This window comes from Saxophila tyrrhenica (genome assembly GCF_035928015.1).
Source record: "Saxophila tyrrhenica strain CCFEE 5935 chromosome Unknown scaffold_8, whole genome shotgun sequence".
Taxonomy (NCBI): Eukaryota; Fungi; Ascomycota; class Dothideomycetes; order Mycosphaerellales; family Extremaceae; genus Saxophila; species Saxophila tyrrhenica.
In genome coordinates, this window is record NW_027041740.1 from 847,389 (window position 1) to 865,378 (window position 17,990).

A 17,990-nucleotide genomic window follows, 5' to 3' on the forward strand; every position below is an offset into this window, starting at 1 on the left:
TCAAGTCGCAAGGATGTCGTGAGGATGACTGGAAACGTTCTTTGAAACACCAAAATACGGCAAGGCCGCGTAATGCGAGCGCGTGATTGGCTCGACTTTTTAAGCTTCGATGATCCAACGGTCGTTCGTCTAGAAATCCAGGGAACCCCAACGTTCCTCAATCGCTGCTCGTGTTCCAACAAGACAGCTCTGATCTTTTCTTTGTCTTCCATACTCTGTTCCCTTGTTTCATTGACATTTCCTTTTCTCATCTGCAGTCGACACGGCACACGAAGCTCCGCTCTAGGAACAAGGAGCAGCACACACAGTCGTTACGGTACGGGAGCCATCTGAATCGGCGTCCGGAGCTGCATGTGACAGTATTTCGATCGCGCTCGTGGCGAAGAGCCTGCGACTGACTATAATCACAATGGCTGCGGCATTGCCATCGCCGGCACGACTACTGTTCCCTCGTCAAACAGACAGCTCTTCGGGCAGCAGTGGCGGCACCACAGACAGCAATGGCAATCCCAGCACTGGCGACCAATTCCTGGACCTGATATCTTCTCCTTTCGACAGCGAGGTACGATGCGACCCAAGGACCGCATTTTCTACTACAGACCCCCTTGCTAAAGTCAGAGCAGTTTTATTCAAAATCTTTCGTCTCCGCCGTCATCTTCTCCTTCGCTCTCGGCGCCATCGTCCTTCTCGGCTTCTGCTTCGTCCGTCCCTATAATAACGTCGTCTACGCTCCACGCGCGAAACATGCAGACAGTAAGCATGCACCACCTCCCATCGGCAAGGGCTTGTTTGGATGGATCAAGCCGCTATACCAGGTCAAAGAGCAGGAGCTGGTGGAGAGATGCGGGCTGGACGCGGCAGTGTTCATGCGGTTCAGCAGGATGATGCGCAATATGTTCCTGGCATTGGCTGTGGTGGGATGCGGGATATTGATCCCTACAACCCTTGTCTCATCCGACGGCGACTTGTCAACCGGGGCTGGGTTCTTGCAGCGCTTGACGCCCACCTACGGCACATCGTACTGGGCTTATGTGGTGGTGGCGTACATTTTCGATGCCATTATTTTCTTCTTCCTGTGGAGAAATTACGGCGCGATCCTGAGGCTTAGGAGGCAATACTTTGAAAGCAAGGATTATCAGCGCAGTCTCCACTCTCGGACACTGCTGCTCACGGACATTCCTAGCGAGCTGCGGTCTGATGACGGGATTGTGAAGATCACGGAACAAGCGAAAGCAACGGGCGATACGCCTCGCGCTGCTATCGCAAGGAACGTGAAAGAGCTGCCGGACATGATTGAAGACCACGAAGAGGCTGTGAAGGATCTTGAAAAGGTGCTTGCCAAGTACTTGAGCAACCCGGACAAACTCCCAGCAACTCGGCCTACGTGCAAGGCGAAGAAGAACGATATGGGCTTCACGAAGGGTCAGCAGGTGGATGCGATCGAGTACCTCTCGGCGCGCATCAAGACCCTCGAAACACAGATCAAGGAAGTGCGATTGACTATCGACAAGCGCAATGCATTGTCTTACGGCTTCGCCACCTATGAGAACATCCCGGCAGCACACGATGTAGCATATGTGACGCGCAAGAAGAGCCCGCAAGGCACGAGCATCATCCTGGCACCAAAGCCGAACGATCTGATCTGGAAGAACCTGCCGATGCTGAAGAAGGAACGCAACTGGCAGAACTTCATCAACAACCTCTGGGTTGCTCTACTCACAGTAGCCTGGATCGTGCCCAACGTCCTTATTTCCGTGTTCTTATCGAACCTTTCGCATTTGGGAACGGTCTGGCCTGCGTTCCAACGATCGCTATACGCTCACCAGACGGCGTGGTCAATTGCACAGGGTATCATTGCCCCGGCGATCACGACTCTGTTTTACTACTTTCTGCCGGCCATCTTCCGGCGACTTGTTACCAATGCTGGCGATAAGACGAAGACGGGCAGAGAGCGACATGTAATGCACAAGCTTTTCTCATTCTTCTTGATCAACAATTTGATTGTCTTCTCGCTTTTCTCTGCTGCGTGGGGCTTCGCAACCGCAGCCATTTGGAATAGTGACAATGGCGAGGGCGGATGGGATGCGATCGTGCAGGGCAACTTAGTTGGGCAGATTGTGACGACTATGATCACGGTCACGCCCTACTGGTGCAGTTGGCTGCTTCAGAGGAATTTGGGAGCCGCCCTCGACTTGAGCCAGCTTGCTCGGCTGACATGGGGCTCGTTTTCACGCCGCTTCAGGAACCCAACGCCTCGGGAGCTGATCGAACTCACGGCTCCTCAGCCCTTCGACTATGCTGGGTACTACAACTACTTCTGTTTCTACGCCGCCGTGGCTCTTGCCTTCGGCGCACTGCAACCGCTTGCTCTCGCGATTACGGCGCTGTACTTCTGGATGGACTCTTTCAGCAAGAAGTACATGATTCTCTACATCTTTATCACAAAGTACGAGTCTGGTGGTATGTTCTGGCGGACTTTGTACAACCGGATACTGGTCTGTGCTGTCCTCGGGAACATCGTCATCGGATTTCTGGTTGGCGCGCAAGGCACGAGTTGGTACCTGCTCGCCGCCATGGCGCCTCTCATCTTCTTATTCCTTGGCTTCAAGTGGTACTGCCTGAGAACCTTCGACGACCCGATCCATTTCTACAGCCAAGGGAAGCAGATTAGCGAAGAGGCACATGTGGAGGGCAAGCGTCGCAAGGGTGACCGCATTGGCACCCGCTTTGGACACCCCGCATTGTTCAAGCCGCTCATTACTCCCATGGTGTCGGCCAAGTCTCAGCACTTGCTCAAGCAGGTGTACAGCGGGCGTACGTCGATGGACAACACCGGCCAAGAAGCGGGCTACAGCGACGTCTACCTGGACGCCATGGACGCCAGCAACCCCGGCAAGAGCTCAGGCGCCAACGCACCGTTCGAGATCGTCGGCGAGCACGAAATGGATTATGAGCACTGGAAGAACAACCCTGAGTTCCGCGAGGAGCACGGCGGAGAGGGCGAGCTCTTCGGTCGGCCTGGCGACATGACTCGCTCGAGCACGCCGAACAGCATGATGACTGGCTTCACGCGCACTGGCACTTTCGACTCTACATACAGCCAGGATCGCAGCCGCAGCCAGTCTGCCGACCCTCACGCGCACACTCGCGCCAGCTCTAGGGATTCGGACAGGACCAAGGTAGCAGGAGACGTCGGCGTCGACTACCCCCGCGGCTACCACCGCACGCCCACCACCGACACTTTCTCCCGCCCAACCACGCGACACCAAGAGAGCAGGGAAGGGCTCGTGACGCACGCGGCGCGCATGGCGCAGTCTCCGCCGCCTCAGCTTCCTACGCCTGCTGCGCCTACGCCTGGTGGGTATGGCGATATCAGGTTGGGATCGAACAGCGGGACGCCGTATGAGGATGATACTAGCTATGATTACTTCCGGAGAGGGAGGATGTAGGTGAGATGTAAGAATGCTGTGGGTTGCTGGGCGTTTGAATTTGGGAGCGATTTTGAAGGGTTGAGCGAGATGATTCTGCTCCCTAACTGATGTTGATGATGTGGTATGATAGAAGGATAGATGGCGTAATTTTGCTTTCCTGGAGATGGGGAGGGGTGTGTGTGTATGTAGAGGAGAAAAGCGAAAGCAATGACTGCTTTTTACACTTGATCTGCTCCGATTCACATCTCCCAAAGAGGCAGTTGCAGATGTCCGTGCGGCTGTCTTGGTTCTGGCTACTTTCTGTTCTGCTACTTCGCTTCCAACCCACCAACACCCAACACGTCAACACTTCTAGCAGGACTGATCAAAATACACAACAAATAGTCGTATCGCACCGAAAATGAGTGCCTCGGATCTCCAAGCACTCCTCCGCTTCCTCTCCCAAGATGCAAAGGTACCTCTGGCGTCCGCTATGGGCAAAGTCAAGCAACTACAAACAGCAAACCTGGACACCCCTGAAAAGATCTCAAAGGCCAAACCAAACGACATCAAATCCATCTTCGAAGATGAAAAAGTAGCAAAACAAATCCTCGCGGCAGCTAAACGAGTCACCAAGAAACGAGCAACCGGTGGCGAAGACACAACAACCTCATCTCCAGCAAAGAAACGCAAAAAGGACGGACCGCTCTTGTTCAGCGACCCCGATGCTTCGCCCGCGGATATCGAAGCTTCCCTCGCCCTCCCCTCATCTTCCGCCACAGAAGAGGAGTTGAAAGAAACAGTCCTCTTCACCAACCGCGCCCCCTTAGCGCTAGCGTTCGTCTTCACGCTCCTGAAGTTCTCAATGCCAGAGCAGCCTCTGTCCAGCCGTCTGAGTTTAGCGCAAGGGTATATTGGCGTCACGAGTAAGGCGAGAGCGCTGAGTTTGGGGATTGAGAAGGGCAGGAGTGCAGAGGAGGAGGGGTTTGGGGAAGGGCAGCCTGTTGTGCGGATTACGGGAAAGGAGGTTAGGGTGTTGAGGAGGTGGGGGTATGAGTGGAAGAAGGATTCAAAGGAGCATGGTGGGGATGAGGTGGCGAAGGGAGATGAGGGTGGTGAGGAGCAGCCGCCGCTTTGGGCGTTGGATCTCGAGGCGCTGAAGAAGTCGAATACGCTTGATTCTGCGCCGGCGCTGGGACGGGCGAGTGGTGGTGATGGTGGGTTGACGAATTTGCCGATTCATACGCCGCAGGCGGCGAGAGCGTATATGCTTAAGGCTTTTGATACTGCGCCCAGTGAGCAGGTGGAGACGGGGAAGAAGCGATCTGGTGCGGCGAAAGTGGCAGAGAAGGAGAGAAATTTAGGAAAGTTGCTTCAGGCGCTTGATATTCTGTATCGGTCTTGGGCTACTGCACTCAGTCCAGAAGACCTCGACAAAAGGACATGGGGATGGTATGTCCGGGTACGCCCAGCGGTGGCAGAGGGTGCGCAAGGCTGGGGAGGCAAGAATACTGTCAAGTTGGCGGACATACTGGCATTGCGGAGGGAGGCGACATGAAGACCGCTCGATTGATGCTACCGCAGCCACTCCGCCAGCCTACTCAGGCTACTAAAACCGACAGCTCTCGACGCACGGAACAGCTCCTGCAGGCTTCCGGGCTTCTCACCGTCACACCATTCGACCTTCGCATCCTGAGAATCGTTGATCAGGACCGCCTTCCAGCCCGCATCAACAGCGCCAACGACATCCTTGTCGTATTCATCGCCCACATACACCTTCTCCCACCCATCGCCCTCCGCCGAGGCTGCTGCGCCAGCTCCTCGAACAACATCCAGCATCCCTTCAGCAGCCTCAAAGATCCTCCGATCCGGCTTCTCATGCCCAACATCATACGACATGACCGTAAAATCGACGTCCCAGTTGCCACCTTCAGCCTTCGAGTCTCCGTACCTAAGCGGACTCACTTTCAGCCCCAACGAAGTCAGCACATCCGGTACCCTATCATCAGAGTTCGTGATGACGCCAACGACCACACGGTCGTAGCGGAGCGATTGCAGATTCCGAGCGCCGCGAAGGACAAGAGGGACGTCTGGGAGGAGCATGTAGCCTTCGTCGGACCAGAAGCGGTGCAGGAGCTTGGGAATGAGTTCTGATGGAAGTTGCTCATTTGGTCGGAGGAGTGGTTGGAAAGTGTTGTGGATGATCTTCAGTTGGTTTAGATAGGCAGAGATATAAGAGGGCGAGAGGACGTACGTTTGTCCACCATTTCTCAGCATTCATGCCATTTGCTTTTCCGTAATTTGGGTTTTGCTTTGATTCGTCCTTGAACGCTGTACGGTTGCAGGTCAGCTGCAACAATATCGCTGTGCATCTTGAGATTGGCAATACCGGTCTTGAACGACGACTGTACCGCCTCCTCCGTTACATGCCGCAAGCCTAGCGCGTTCGCAACTTCAGCATACTGCTGCGCTACCAGCCTGCGTGGCTTGAACAGTGTCCCGAATGCATCGAAACAGATGAGTAGGTTCTTTCTCGACATTGGTCTATTGGAGATGGCAGAAAGATGGGGGATGGATGTCGAAGTCGAGATCTCGAACGCACGGACCCACTTGGAGGAAGCAGCGGCAAGCCTACACCGTACAGTGAATGCGGTCTGCTCGGAACATTTAAGGACTATACACAATCTAAACGCAATAGGGTATCACATCTATTCTTCCCCATCTCCATGCGCCTTCGTCCCTGGACTTTTCGCACTCTTCGGCGAACTCCCAACCTGCTCCTCCACCGTCTTCCTCAAACCCAGTTCCGCCGTACTCCCCATCGCCTCCGGCTCCTCAACAATCCTACTCGCGACCACCGGATCCACACTCGCGCTATCAAACGTCGACTTCGTGGACGCTCCGCTCTTAGCCGAGCTGGGCGTCTTCGGCGCCGTAGGCGATGTAGGCGCAAGTCCGCGGTGGCCGTCTGTATACTGCGCCGAAGGCGTTCTTGGACTCACGGGAGCGCCGTTGCTCTTCGCTGACCCAGGCCGTTGGTACGCTTGCTCAGGTTTCTTGACAGACATTGGGTTGATGATTTTGGCCACGAGGTTGCGCTCGTCGATGTCGCTGTCGTCGCCATCGGAGCCTTCGAAGAAGGAGTCGTCCCAGACGCCGCTGCTTTGTCGCGAGAGGGCTTTGATCGTGGTCGAAGTGAAGCTCCCAGCTGCGCCGTCTTGAGCGATCTGTAAAGTAGCGAGTTCGTCCTTCGCTTCTCGCGTCTCGCTTTGCGTGCGCTCCGGTACTTGCTTGTCGGTTTGCTCAGCAACTTCCTCTCCACTTTCGGGCAATGGTGCGTCCATTGCCTTTGCGCGCTCGCGGGCTGGTTCGTACTCGTCTCGAGTCTTTGCGGCGTAGCTGTCACTAAAGTGGGTGTCGCATAGATGCTTGACGACAGGCCAGCCGTGGGCATTGGCGAACATGCGCCGGACAATCATGTTGTTGTGCGCATCCGGCTCCAGTCGGACAAGAACCTTTCTCCAGCTGAGGTCGCGATGGTAGGCACGCGCAATCTTCTCCTCGACCTTCATGCCGCTCAAATCTACGGACTCCTGGCTGTTGGCTGACAGTGTCGACGATTGGCTGCTCCTCTGGCTAGTCTCGCCAGTGAAAGTGCGTGTGAAACGAGAGGTGGGCCTCTTCATCGGCGGTGGAGGAATGTCTTCCGGATGGTAGACTCGGTCGTGAAAGATGGTGCGGGCTCGACAGCTCGGGTCGTTGATCCACTGCTTGCCAGGAAGCGGTGGGTGCAGGATGTCGCCTGCAGACTCGAAGATAGACGTCTTTGGAGGAGCTTGCGCATTGCCAGATTCGTTGTTGATGAGACTGTCGCCACGCGAAGCTTTTGGTCGCTTGCTCTCATCAACGTGAGAGTGCAAATGTGGCCGCATCATCGGGTTGCTGGTCGTTCCTGACTGATCCTGGCCGCCTTCTTCCGCATCTACCTCTTCTTGGCTCACTGTCTGGCCTCGCTGGATGGCCTTCGTGGTCTTCTTCGACCTCCCAGGCTGCTTTGGACTTGTCGACTGTTGTTGCATATTTGGCCGGAAGAAGCTCCAGAAGTTGTCCCACATCCCACTGTCCTGCGGAGGCTGCTTCTGCGTCCCACTCGACATCGAGCTTCCCTCTGGAGCATTCTCTTCATCGTAGCTCGGCCGAGTGGTCAGCTGCTTCGCGTCGGCGACCGTCTCATCTTCAGCCGGCTGCGGAACAGCATCACCCTCGCCCTTGCGAACATGCTCGTTATCAGCATCGGCGTCGTCTAGGTTCTGCTCCTCAAGAGCCCTCTCAGGTTGACTGCTCTGGTTCTGCCCAGTAAGCTCAGCCCAACCCCATTCGGCTACTGTTCCAATCAGACCGTTCTCACGACGTGCTTTGTCTACCTTCCCTAAGCCTCTCCAGTCCAAGAACAACAGGCAGCTCGTTCTTAGCGGCACGATGCCGTCATTGACCACGTTCGAGTACACAGTCCGATTCCTGAACATCCGAAGCACTTGGTGAGCAGGCCCGGTGGGCAGGATCCGAAGCAGAGGCTTGGACGATGGATCATCATCTTTGCCGCTATCCTTCTGTCCAGACCCTAAGCCACCGATCATAGCGTTCCAGCCTCCTCGTGCGAGCGTCGGTGCCCGCCACGTAAGGCCGAGATCCTGCCCTGTCCGTCCTACAAGTCCAAAGTCGAGCGCGAACTTGACGTACATGGGATTCTCATTGCTTAAGCCTAGCATCGGCGACGCCATGGCAATGAAGTTGATCGGCTTGATGTGGGTGAAGAACGTGGGGCTGTGCTTGTGGATGTAGGCCATGGCATAAGTCTGGATGAGGCCGCCCAGACTGTGACCGACGAAGGATATGCTGGTGAACTGATACGGCAGCTCCTCTGCGACTTTGCTCAAGCCTGGGTGGTGGATGCTGCTTCCGGCATGAGAGGGCACGCCATCCCGTTTCGCTTTGTTCTCTTGGCTTTTAAACGTGTCTGTCAGCTGGCGGGTAAGAGGCTTCTTGACAGGCATGAACGGCTGGTCCGGATAGGTGAAGCGCAGAATGTACTTAGCAAGGCGCTTTCCAAGGTACTGTATGCCGTTCTCAGTTCGTACAGCGTTGCCGGGGAAGCCTCTGACTATGACTTCTTCATCGTCATCCGAGTCGTAGTCGGTATCCTGCATCTCCTCCTGGCCGCCTGACAGAGGTGCAGTAGCTGTCTCACCTTGCGTGTCCGCATCGTCGTTCTGCTGCGCGTGCGCACTGTCCTGCCCTGGCGACTGCTTCTGCTTGTCTCGCTTCTCCCGGTAGCTTGCCTTGCGTTTCTGCGAGTCGATGCGGGCCTGCGCCACCGTAGCATCGATGCTCTCCTTCAAAAACAGCATGTCTGCCCCGATATTGCTGTGCATTCCGTGCGTGACGACCACAAGATGCACCTTCTTCCTTTTCCGTGGCTTCTTCTCCTGGTAGTCTGCATCTTCGCTCTTTCGTTTCGCATCCACAGACTTCCTCTTGCTGTCCTCATCGTCCCACGTTGGCAAGGCGGGCTTATCCCACAGCGTTTCTGTATCTTCCACAGCCAGCCTCACAGCCTTCGAATACACTCCAGCCGTCTGCAAATGACCCCGTTGCCTTGCCCTCTTACGCTCCTTATCTGTCGCATAGTAAGGTGTCTGCCCAGGCCCTCCGTGTCCATGCCCTGCCACAGCCGCAAACCCAAGATCTAGACTTCGCTCATCCCGCCCAACCAACACCTCAAAGTTCACAGAAGCACTATTCGAGAAGAGAATCTGCGATGCAATCTCAATAATCCAGGTTACACTACCCTTCTCTTCGTCCCCGTCGTTGTCGCGTGACTGCATGCTCTGCCTCTTCTTGCCGAGATCTGCTCCCGTTTCTCTGATGTCGTCCGGGACCAGTAGTTTCGCCTGCCAGCTCCCACCCGCCTTAAGCATCGGCTCAAACTGCGGCGCGCCATGGTGTTCCGGGTCCTCATTCTTGCTGTATGGATTGAACGATTCCGGATAAGCGGATACATGCAGAGCGTATGGGCCATGCACCCAAGCTGCACGCAGAGGTATTGCCGAGCTGTTTTTGATCTTGACGAAGAGGTTCGAGGGTGTCGGTAGTATGCGATCGTTTGTCGGAGTGTATGTAAGGGTATAGCGGACCACTTCGCCTACTTTGACATGGCCTGCCTGGTGTACGAGCAGCATCTTGTCCGTTATCTTCTACTGTCCTGGACCATGGGGCTCCTGAAGCTGCTGCGTCGGACCAGCGTATTTTATCGGCCTGTCCTGTGCGTTATACTCGTCAGGCTACGAGAAGTGGTAATCCGAGGCAACAGTAGGATTCGCTCTAGCTCGTGTTGGTCGAAGTATAACCACGTACCACCACGACCCTGCAAGATATGGTGAAGCCAATAGTCACTGCGGTCTTCATGGTGTTCAGTGTCGTGTGGTAGAGTGTACACCGCAGCTCGCCGGCGCTGCGGCGGAAAGTCAGAAAGTCCAAGTGACGTTGGACCCGGAGCTTCGAGATCCGAGGTGATCACCACCACGTGCTTGACATGCATTAAACACGGAACCGACAGCACCAGCAAGACATGGCAGGCTGGCACAACGACCAGATGACACTCGAATCCTCATAATGCTGTGGTATAGACACAATAGACAATCCTGCCACTAACCCGCGCTGTCCCATAGCACTTTTCAAACATTCACATACAATGCACTTTCCTCACACGTCCTCCCGGAACATACTCCTCCGCTCAGTCGGAGAATCATCGCTCCCAGTCGTGTTCAAGCTGCTTTGCCCTCGCTTATGGCTTGGTGCTCTCGGGGCACTCGTCGGCATATCCGGCCTTGGGCTCACACTCCGCAAGCTCATGTTGCTCGCTTCAGCCTGCTCGCCGAATGGATTTAACCTCGCGCCGCCGTTGTGTACCTCCTCATCGTACCGGTTGTCGAGTTCGCGCTGTCGGCTCCTACTCCGACCTCTGCCCTCCTCGATCCCGCCTACACCTACACCAACGTCGCCGTAGCCTCCGCCGCCGTACGGACCGTGGCTGGGATCCTGTAGACCAAGCTCCTGCTCTTCGTAATACCCTCCAGTCTCGTTGTCCACCCGCGCATCCCAAGCTTCGTCCGGATCTAGCGGTCCAAAGCCTCTCCTATCGGTCCCACTCCTTCCGCCGGCTCCGTACCCTGTGCTCTCATATGCGCCCGTCGTGGTTCGGCCGCTGCGCAATGAGCTAAACTTGTCGGTCACCCATCCAATGACACCCGATGGTGCAGGTGCTGGCGCGCGATATAATGGCGACTCTCTCGGTTTCCGGTTGAATGGGTTGAAGTTTGGTGCTGGTAAGCCTAGCTTGCGCGCTCGGTAGTGGGCGTATCTGGGTAGTGTCAGTTTGCACTTCACTGAAGTCTCAGCGGAGTCACTCACAATACGTAACCTCCTCCTGCTGCAACCAGGACAAGCACTAGAATGATGAGGAACACTCCCCAGCCGGAGATAGCCATTGCGCGAGGCTACCGCATGTGGTGTTAGATGCTGTCTTCTATGGTCGCATGTGGCAGCGCCGAAAGCGCCGTGGACGTTCTTGTGGTCGCGCCGTCCTCTGCTCGACAAAAATAAGGGGCGGTCGGTGTCAGAGGTGCTGCTGACGAGAGCGCAACGATGGGAGTGTTGGTATACCTGAGGCTAGGTTTTGCCAAGAGCTCGAGCTCGGGGCAAGTGGAAGCTTGTCTCACCGCGCTAAGGAAATGGCTAAAGATGGCATCGCGCAAGGATGAAGAATGCCTTAACTTTCGCACGATGGAGCCGCAGGCGTTGTTGTACGTGATCCGGACAAGCCATGTCTTCGCAGGGCGACATGGACGCTGCATCGATCAGTGGCTCGGAGGGTGAAGGCTGGTTGACTGTCGTCGATGAGAAGGGTATGTCAGCAAGCCATATCACGAAGCAGGCCCGTGAGACCAAGCGAGGCGGCCGCTGAAGGTGCGTGCAGGTACCAAGGTGTCAGTCGCCTACGAAAGGGTAATCGCGATACTGTCCGACAAGGCCTCTTCCGCAAACACAGAGAGTTCTATCCGAACAGTCCTGTGTGTCAAGCCGGACAAGGATGGACTGGAGGCACTCACCTCTGGCGCTCTGGATCAGTTAAAGGTCTCGCTCCAGCCGACTGAACAATGCCACTGGTATAGAGATGGAGCAGTTGAGGGTGTTGAACGCCATGTTGTTGTCTCTACTGGCTCAGGCACTGGTACCGCTTCAACAGTCTGGCAGAACCTGGTCCAACCGTTGCTCGCTCGTCTGAGCGTGAGAGAGAACGAACATTACCACCTCAATTTCACGACCTCTGGAGGAAGCGTCGCCGAATTTGCACGGATGGTCTTGCTCCCTAAAGCCAACCAAGGTGTAGCTCTGGCCGTGCTGCTCTTGAGCGGTGATGGCGGCATAGTAGACATTGTCAACAGCTTGCTTTCTGAAGACCGATCAGCGGCATACGAAAACCCAACGATGAGTCTTCTTCCGCTTGGTACAGGAAATGCTCTAGCCCACAGCTCAGGCATCACAGGCGATGCCACTCTTGGACTGAGGGCTATGCTGCAAGGCACGCCAAAAGCATTGCCATTGTTCCGCGCGACTTTCTCTCCAGGGACGAAGCTGCTCGTGAATGAAGGGCAGCAGGAGCAGCATCTCCACAGCATTGTCGGCGGCAATCCTGTCGCACACGGAGCGGTCGTATGCTCTTGGGGCCACCACGCAAGCCTAGTTGCAGACAGCGACACTACGGACTATCGCAAGTTCGGCTCTAAACGCTTCCAAATGGCTGCAAAGGAGGCGCTCTTCCCTGCTGACGGCTCGCCACCTCACGCCTACAAAGGTCGTGTCTCGGTCCGTCGACCAGGCCAAGCAGGCTGGGAAGACATACCACCGAGTAAACATGGATATGTCCTTGCAACTTTTGCTAGTCAACTCGAGGCCGGCTTCACTATTAGTCCGCAGTCTAAACCACTGGATGGGAAGCTGAGGCTGATACACTTTGGTGATCTTGGAGGTCAGGAAGCCATGGATGTGATGACCAAAGCTTTTCAAGGCGGCAAGCACGTTGAGGATGACAGAGTCCGGTATGAGGTTATCGATAGGCTCAGTATTGAGTTTCAAGAAGAGGACGCGAGGTGGAGACGGGTCTGCATTGATGGCAAGATCATCCGTGTTGAGAAAGGTGGATGGGTTGAAGTAAGCACTGATGTTGACAGTGTTGTGGATTTGGTTTGCACGGAGTCGTGAGGGCTGGTTGGTGTGATCTGGCTCGTACGTTAAACTTCGCGCAGAGTGGCACTTGTTATCACCCGGCTACCCTACGCCTGAAACAAATGAACGGCTCTTAAGATCGAGAAGATGACAGCATATTTACAGCGATTCCATCGATTTAGCTTACCGCTCCAAACATACCAACATCAACGCAAAAACATCAAGTCTAAGCCAACCATCCTCTCGGGCACACTCTATGCTGCGGCCGCCGGTGGTTGCGTCGTAAAGCCCTCGAATCCGTTATTCAACACCTCCCTCGTCTTCTCCTCATACAGCGGGAACCCACCTGGCCAGTTCAGCTGTTCCCTGACCTTTCCAGGAATATTGGCGCCTGCAATCAAATCAGCCACTGCTCGCTTCTCCGAAAGGAATACCAGCAACCACTTACCCATATACCAGCTGTTCGTATGAGGGAACAACGTCTTATCGTTAATCTCCTTGATGTAGTTGAACCACCTATCCTCGCCCTCTTTCGTCGCATCAAGATACTGGATGTTCTCCTTCCTCAGCTTCGCGATCGCATCAACGATCCACTCGCCCTGCAATTCAACGCAGCTGGGTCCGTTCGAGAAGGCCGTCGGGCCCTGAGCGCCGTACAGGAAGAAGTGGTTCGGGTGGCCGGAGAGGGTCATGCCAAGGTACGTCTTTGTTCCCTCAGCCCACTTCTCGTTGATATCGATCCCGTTGATGTCCTTCAAGCCCATGTTCTTCATCCCACCCGTCACAGCATCGAACCCAGTCGCCAGAGCAATGATGTCGAATTCCCGGAACTGTCCGTCCTCAGTCACCAGCCCGTTCTCCTTGACCTCGACGACGTTGTTGTTTTTGATATCTACCACGTCGTTGTTGGGCTGGTCCATGACCTCGTAGAAGTTCTGCTCGAGCGAAGGGCGCTTCGTGCCCCAGGCGTGAGGGGCCTTGGTGGGTGCGAGGATGTCGCGCTTCCGTGGGTCCTTGATGCGCTCGCGGGTCTTCTTGAGCCAGAAATTCCAGGTCTCAGCGTTGGCGTCCCAGTCGAAGAGCATGTCTTTGTAGGTCGCAAGCCAGAACTCGAAGCCGCCTGGTGGAGGTCAGTATCTCACGGAGATGGGTGGCAATAGTAGGTGGCGTGGGACTTACCGTTCTGCCACCGCTCTTCGAAGAACTTCTCGCGCTCCTCGGGGCTGTCGTCGAAGGTGTTCTTATCCGCGAAGTCGTAGGGAAAGCCAGCGAAGGTTGTCATGCGGTGCTTGAAGTATCTGGACGGATGGTTAGCTCTCGTCGGCAGCGCAGGCTGAGACAGCATACTCAGGGTAAGTATCCTTAGCAGCGTTTTGCTCTTCCGCAGTCAACTTGCGCTGTCTCATTGGCAAGCAAAGGTTTGGTGTACGCTGGAAGACTGTCGTCGACGCTGCCTGTTGGCCGATCTCTTGGGATAACTGGATACCTGTGGCTCCGGTACCAACAACAGCGACCTTCTTGCCCTTGACATCGACACTGTGCTTCGTCAGCTCTTACAACACTCCTTGACGGTACCCTATCAACTCACCCTCCCTCAGGCCAAAAAGAACTATGATGGATCTCGCCCTTAAAGTTCTCCATACCCTTCCAGTCTGGAAAACTTCTCTTTGCTGCGAAGCCAAGTGCGTTGATGAGGTAGTGGCAGCGTGCCGTCCGGCCATCTTCAGTCTTCGCTACCCATTTGTTCGCCTTTGGGTCGTACTCGGAGCTGATAACTCTGCTCTCGAATGCAACGTCCTTCTTGATGTCTAGCTTTTGATCGACGAACTTGAAGTATTCTCTGAGCTCTTTCCAGCTCGGGTACTTCTCTTTCCATGTCCATTCCTGCAACAGGTGTCAGTCTAGGCTGCGAGTGGATCGTTGAGGAGGCGATCGTACCTTCCAGATCGATGGGAAGGAGTACTCGTAGCAAGGTACGGGAGTGTCGACGCGGGCACCTGGATAGCAGTTCTGACACTGTATCAGCATGCGGAAGTCGTTCATCCATGTGCGATTCTCACCCAATGCCAAATGCCTCCCAGCTCAGTCCCAGCCTCGTACACCTTGACATTCAGGCCCAGCTCATCTCTCAGACGATGCAGCAGGTAGACACCCGCAAAGCCGGCGCCAACGATCAAGACATCAACATCGAGGTTATCCTGGTAGCTATCAGTGGTCCCAGCGACCCTAGGCTGCTGCGCCGAGATATCGGTTCGGAGAGGCATCGTTCTTCGATAGCAATAAAATGATATGGACGAAGAGATCAAATGATCAACAGCGAGACTGCACACCTAAGAACAGAAACAACCCAACTTATACGCACCACACGCCTACCTCTACCCACACGCGTAAACGACAAGTCAACCGAGGACCACTTCCGCCGAAGCGACGACCGCAGTGACGATTGGCGCGGACGACGTCCCCTTCGACCGCCCTGGCGATCAAGGTTTCCTCTGCGACGGGACTGCCAATCATGTGGACATGTCTATCGTTTCCCGTCGAAAGCCACTCAGGTCTAGCGGGACCACCGTGGGCCACCGTGGGAAGGAGGTAAAGAACTGCTGCGAGATGATGCAGTGTGGAAGGGGTTCCGCTGTGGGACGTGGCGAGGAGGGGAGGTGGGGTTTGAGATATGCTTCGCGGAGATCTGGAGCGAGAGTCCGGGGCTGTCCGAGATGTTTGCGAAGGAAGGTTTTGCGAGCGCTACTTCCTAGTTGGGCAGTCCGAATGAGGCAATTTTTGTTTCCATGATTCAGGCGGGAGTTGTTTGCGCCGCTTCTCGAACGCAGCGACGGCTTTCGAGGTCTCAGGATTCTGAAGTCATCCTGGTGGGCAGATTGACAAACGGAGAAGCAGGAAGCTTCCAGCAAACGAAAAGTATGAATGAGAGGAAGTAGAAGCATAAGCATAGACTTTTAGTAGTCGATGAGTACAACCAGGAAACATACCTAGCCAGACTCATGGAGTTTTCCCAGTCCCACGGTTCAGCTTCTCCGCCACGAGGGTAAAGCTCCCGCCACCGTAGTACCCCTGGGACTGCTCCCAGCTTGTTCGCTTCTGGGAGAACATGCTTCTGTCCACGCCAGACGCCGGTGCGCCCATTGCCCGTCCTCCGAGCCAACAAACGCCATAGAACACAACAACCATCTCTACAGCATCATGGCCACCCTCAGAACAAAGGAGAACTTGCCTTGACAATGATCACACCACAACACAATCCACCTCTTGTCCTTCACCTTTCCGCCCCTGCTCCGTCTACGCATCAACCAGGAGGGAAGCGTACTCACCCTTGTACCCTTCATACTGCTCCTTGAACTCGGGATCCGTCACCTTCACACCCCTCTTGCCAGCAGCAGAATTGGCGGCGTCCGCTTCCTCGAGACGCTGGATGCGCTTCGCAATACTCCCCTTGTGCGTCATGAAGTGCTTGGCAAGGAGATCGTTCACCTCGTCGTTATCGAGAATATCGTCGTCTGCCGCGAGCCTCGCAATGACTTCGGGATGGGTTTCGTCGTGGCCGCGACGCGGGAGCTTGCGCTCGTGGAGCAGGTCGGCGAGCTCGGAGTCGGTCATGATGCTGCGGGGGTTGAGGAGGGTGGCTTTGGTGACTTCGACCATTTGGCTGGGGTGGACGGAGACGCTGCGGCCGCGGGAAGCGCTGCGGCGGCGGTTGCTGATCCTCTCCGACTGCGTGAGAACTGGTGGAGGTACGTCGCCATCCGAGCTGGCGTCGGAGTCGTCGCTGTCCGCGAGATAGTCCGCGCGTTCGTCTTCGTCGGAGTCCGGATCTCCGCCCTGCTTGTTGCCATGCTTGCGGTTGATGTTGTAGCCGGTGTAGTAACGGTAGACCGCCGCCTCTGCATCCTTGTTGCGACGCTTGGCTTCGACCTCCTCTCTCAACTTCTGCAGCCCTGCCTTCCTGGCCTTGCGCTCCGCCTCCTTGCCGAGCCTCTTCTCTTCCCTCAGACGCCTCTCCTCGCGCTCGCGCGCCATCTTCTCCTGCTTCCAGTTCACATTCTCGAGCTGGATGCCTAGTTTGCGCTCCTTCGCAGCCGCAATTTTGCGCTTCTTGTCCTCTTCCGCATCGCGAATCGCCTGCTTGGCCGCCGCACGACGACGCTTGTTCTCTGCGATGCGCTCGTCGCGCTTGTTCATGCGACCGACTGGGTCGGGATCGAGCTCGAACGCCACATCAGCGGTTCCGTTCTGCATAGCCTCGTAGCGCTCCTTGCAGGCCTTCGCAGTGTACTTCTTCTTGTTCATGCTGACATTGAGGCCGATGGAGATGGTCTTCCATTTCGCCTGTTCGAGCTTGATGACTTCTTGCCTGAACCTCTTCTCCGCGTTGTTGAACGCTTCTTGCAGTAGATCATCCTGCAGTACGTTAGCATGAGAATTTATGGACGCATGGAGAAACTTGCCTCGCCCAGGTGCCAGTCGCTCAGATTGTCGTCCAGCTCCTCTTCCTCAGCCTTCTCGATGTCGCCGCGGATCTTGCGCCAGCGGCCTGCGACGGTCTTCTCGCCATAGTTGATGAATCCTTCCTTCGCGAGCTGGCGAGCGACATGTACGTCGTTGTAGTCCTGCTGCTTCAGAGTCATGATACGGGCGTCGGCCACTGTGTGGTCCCTCCTTCCTTGGATTGCGACGGCTGGTGAGGCGAACCGGACCTTGCGGGGCGCTTGCTTGGTGGGCTGCTTCTCCTGCTGCGAAAGATAAGTTGGAGCCCACAGCAGCGCAGTCGCATGCATATTGGGAGGCGGAGAACATACAACTTCTTCATCATCGGAGTCGCAGTTGTCGGAATTGTCGTCGTTGCCGGAGTCCACGCCGGAGTCGATAGGGTCTGATGATTGTTAGCTAACCTGCTTCTGGGGCGGTTCTCGAAAACCACTCAGCTGCGGCAGAGCATCGACAGGTCGTGCAGCGGGGTGAAAACATTATCGCAAACGGAGACATACCGAGGTGCTCAAGCTCTTCAGTCCCTCCTAAATACAGCCCAGTCTTGATGGGCGGCATGGTGGGTGGATGTGCGGGTAAAGTTGTTGGTCGCTTGTCGCGATTGGGTGTTCAGGGGGGTGGCACGTCGCGCGCAGTCTTTGAGAAGGGGGTCGTTGGTATCCTGATAGCCTGACTATAGTCGTATGGAATGTCAGAAGATTTACAACAACGCGAGGTCGTTGTTCCTTACCGACCTCAGGTGGTGTGAAAACTTTTTGGTGTCGAGGTTAAAGAAGTTTCTGTCGGCGCAGAAAG

The 17,990-nt window shown here is 55.6% G+C and overlaps 8 protein-coding genes across 8 annotated transcripts; 3 read left to right on the plus strand and 5 right to left on the minus strand.

Moving 5' to 3' along the window:
- Window positions 1–409: 409 nt before the first annotated feature.
- LTR77_005665 (uncharacterized protein) lies at window positions 410–3,449 on the plus strand (the record flags this gene model as incomplete). The annotated part of the gene is made up of 2 exons (XM_064802908.1): window positions 410–562; window positions 624–3,449. 2 exons carry the CDS (start codon window positions 410–412, stop codon window positions 3,447–3,449), a joined length of 2,979 nt encoding a protein of 992 aa, XP_064659033.1.
- Window positions 3,450–3,831: 382 nt separating this feature from the next.
- LTR77_005666 (uncharacterized protein) lies at window positions 3,832–4,968 on the plus strand (the record flags this gene model as incomplete). The annotated part of the gene is made up of 1 exon (XM_064802909.1): window positions 3,832–4,968. One exon carries the CDS (start codon window positions 3,832–3,834, stop codon window positions 4,966–4,968), a length of 1,137 nt encoding a protein of 378 aa, XP_064659034.1.
- Window positions 4,969–5,011: 43 nt separating this feature from the next.
- Window positions 5,012–5,691, minus strand: LTR77_005667 (uncharacterized protein; the record flags this gene model as incomplete). The annotated part of the gene is made up of 3 exons (XM_064802910.1): window positions 5,012–5,016; window positions 5,078–5,615; window positions 5,665–5,691. The coding sequence occupies 3 exons, from the start codon at window positions 5,689–5,691 to the stop codon at window positions 5,012–5,014; spliced, it is 570 nt and encodes a 189-aa protein (XP_064659035.1).
- A 427-nt stretch (window positions 5,692–6,118) lies between these two features.
- LTR77_005668 (uncharacterized protein) lies at window positions 6,119–9,649 on the minus strand (the record flags this gene model as incomplete). Its single annotated transcript, XM_064802911.1, has 1 exon — window positions 6,119–9,649. The coding sequence occupies one exon, from the start codon at window positions 9,647–9,649 to the stop codon at window positions 6,119–6,121; it is 3,531 nt and encodes a 1,176-aa protein (XP_064659036.1).
- A 523-nt stretch (window positions 9,650–10,172) lies between these two features.
- Window positions 10,173–10,957, minus strand: LTR77_005669 (uncharacterized protein; the record flags this gene model as incomplete). The annotated part of the gene is made up of 2 exons (XM_064802912.1): window positions 10,173–10,830; window positions 10,881–10,957. 2 exons carry the CDS (start codon window positions 10,955–10,957, stop codon window positions 10,173–10,175), a joined length of 735 nt encoding a protein of 244 aa, XP_064659037.1.
- Window positions 10,958–11,292: 335 nt separating this feature from the next.
- LTR77_005670 (uncharacterized protein) lies at window positions 11,293–12,731 on the plus strand (the record flags this gene model as incomplete). The annotated part of the gene is made up of 2 exons (XM_064802913.1): window positions 11,293–11,374; window positions 11,446–12,731. 2 exons carry the CDS (start codon window positions 11,293–11,295, stop codon window positions 12,729–12,731), a joined length of 1,368 nt encoding a protein of 455 aa, XP_064659038.1.
- Window positions 12,732–12,949: 218 nt separating this feature from the next.
- LTR77_005671 (uncharacterized protein) lies at window positions 12,950–14,959 on the minus strand (the record flags this gene model as incomplete). Its single annotated transcript, XM_064802914.1, has 7 exons — window positions 12,950–13,086; window positions 13,144–13,815; window positions 13,875–13,993; window positions 14,043–14,231; window positions 14,284–14,579; window positions 14,634–14,711; window positions 14,756–14,959. 7 exons carry the CDS (start codon window positions 14,957–14,959, stop codon window positions 12,950–12,952), a joined length of 1,695 nt encoding a protein of 564 aa, XP_064659039.1.
- Window positions 14,960–15,989: 1,030 nt separating this feature from the next.
- On the minus strand, window positions 15,990–17,753 carry LTR77_005672 (uncharacterized protein; the record flags this gene model as incomplete). The annotated part of the gene is made up of 3 exons (XM_064802915.1): window positions 15,990–17,092; window positions 17,152–17,580; window positions 17,696–17,753. 3 exons carry the CDS (start codon window positions 17,751–17,753, stop codon window positions 15,990–15,992), a joined length of 1,590 nt encoding a protein of 529 aa, XP_064659040.1.
- Between the last annotated feature and the right edge of the window lie 237 nt (window positions 17,754–17,990).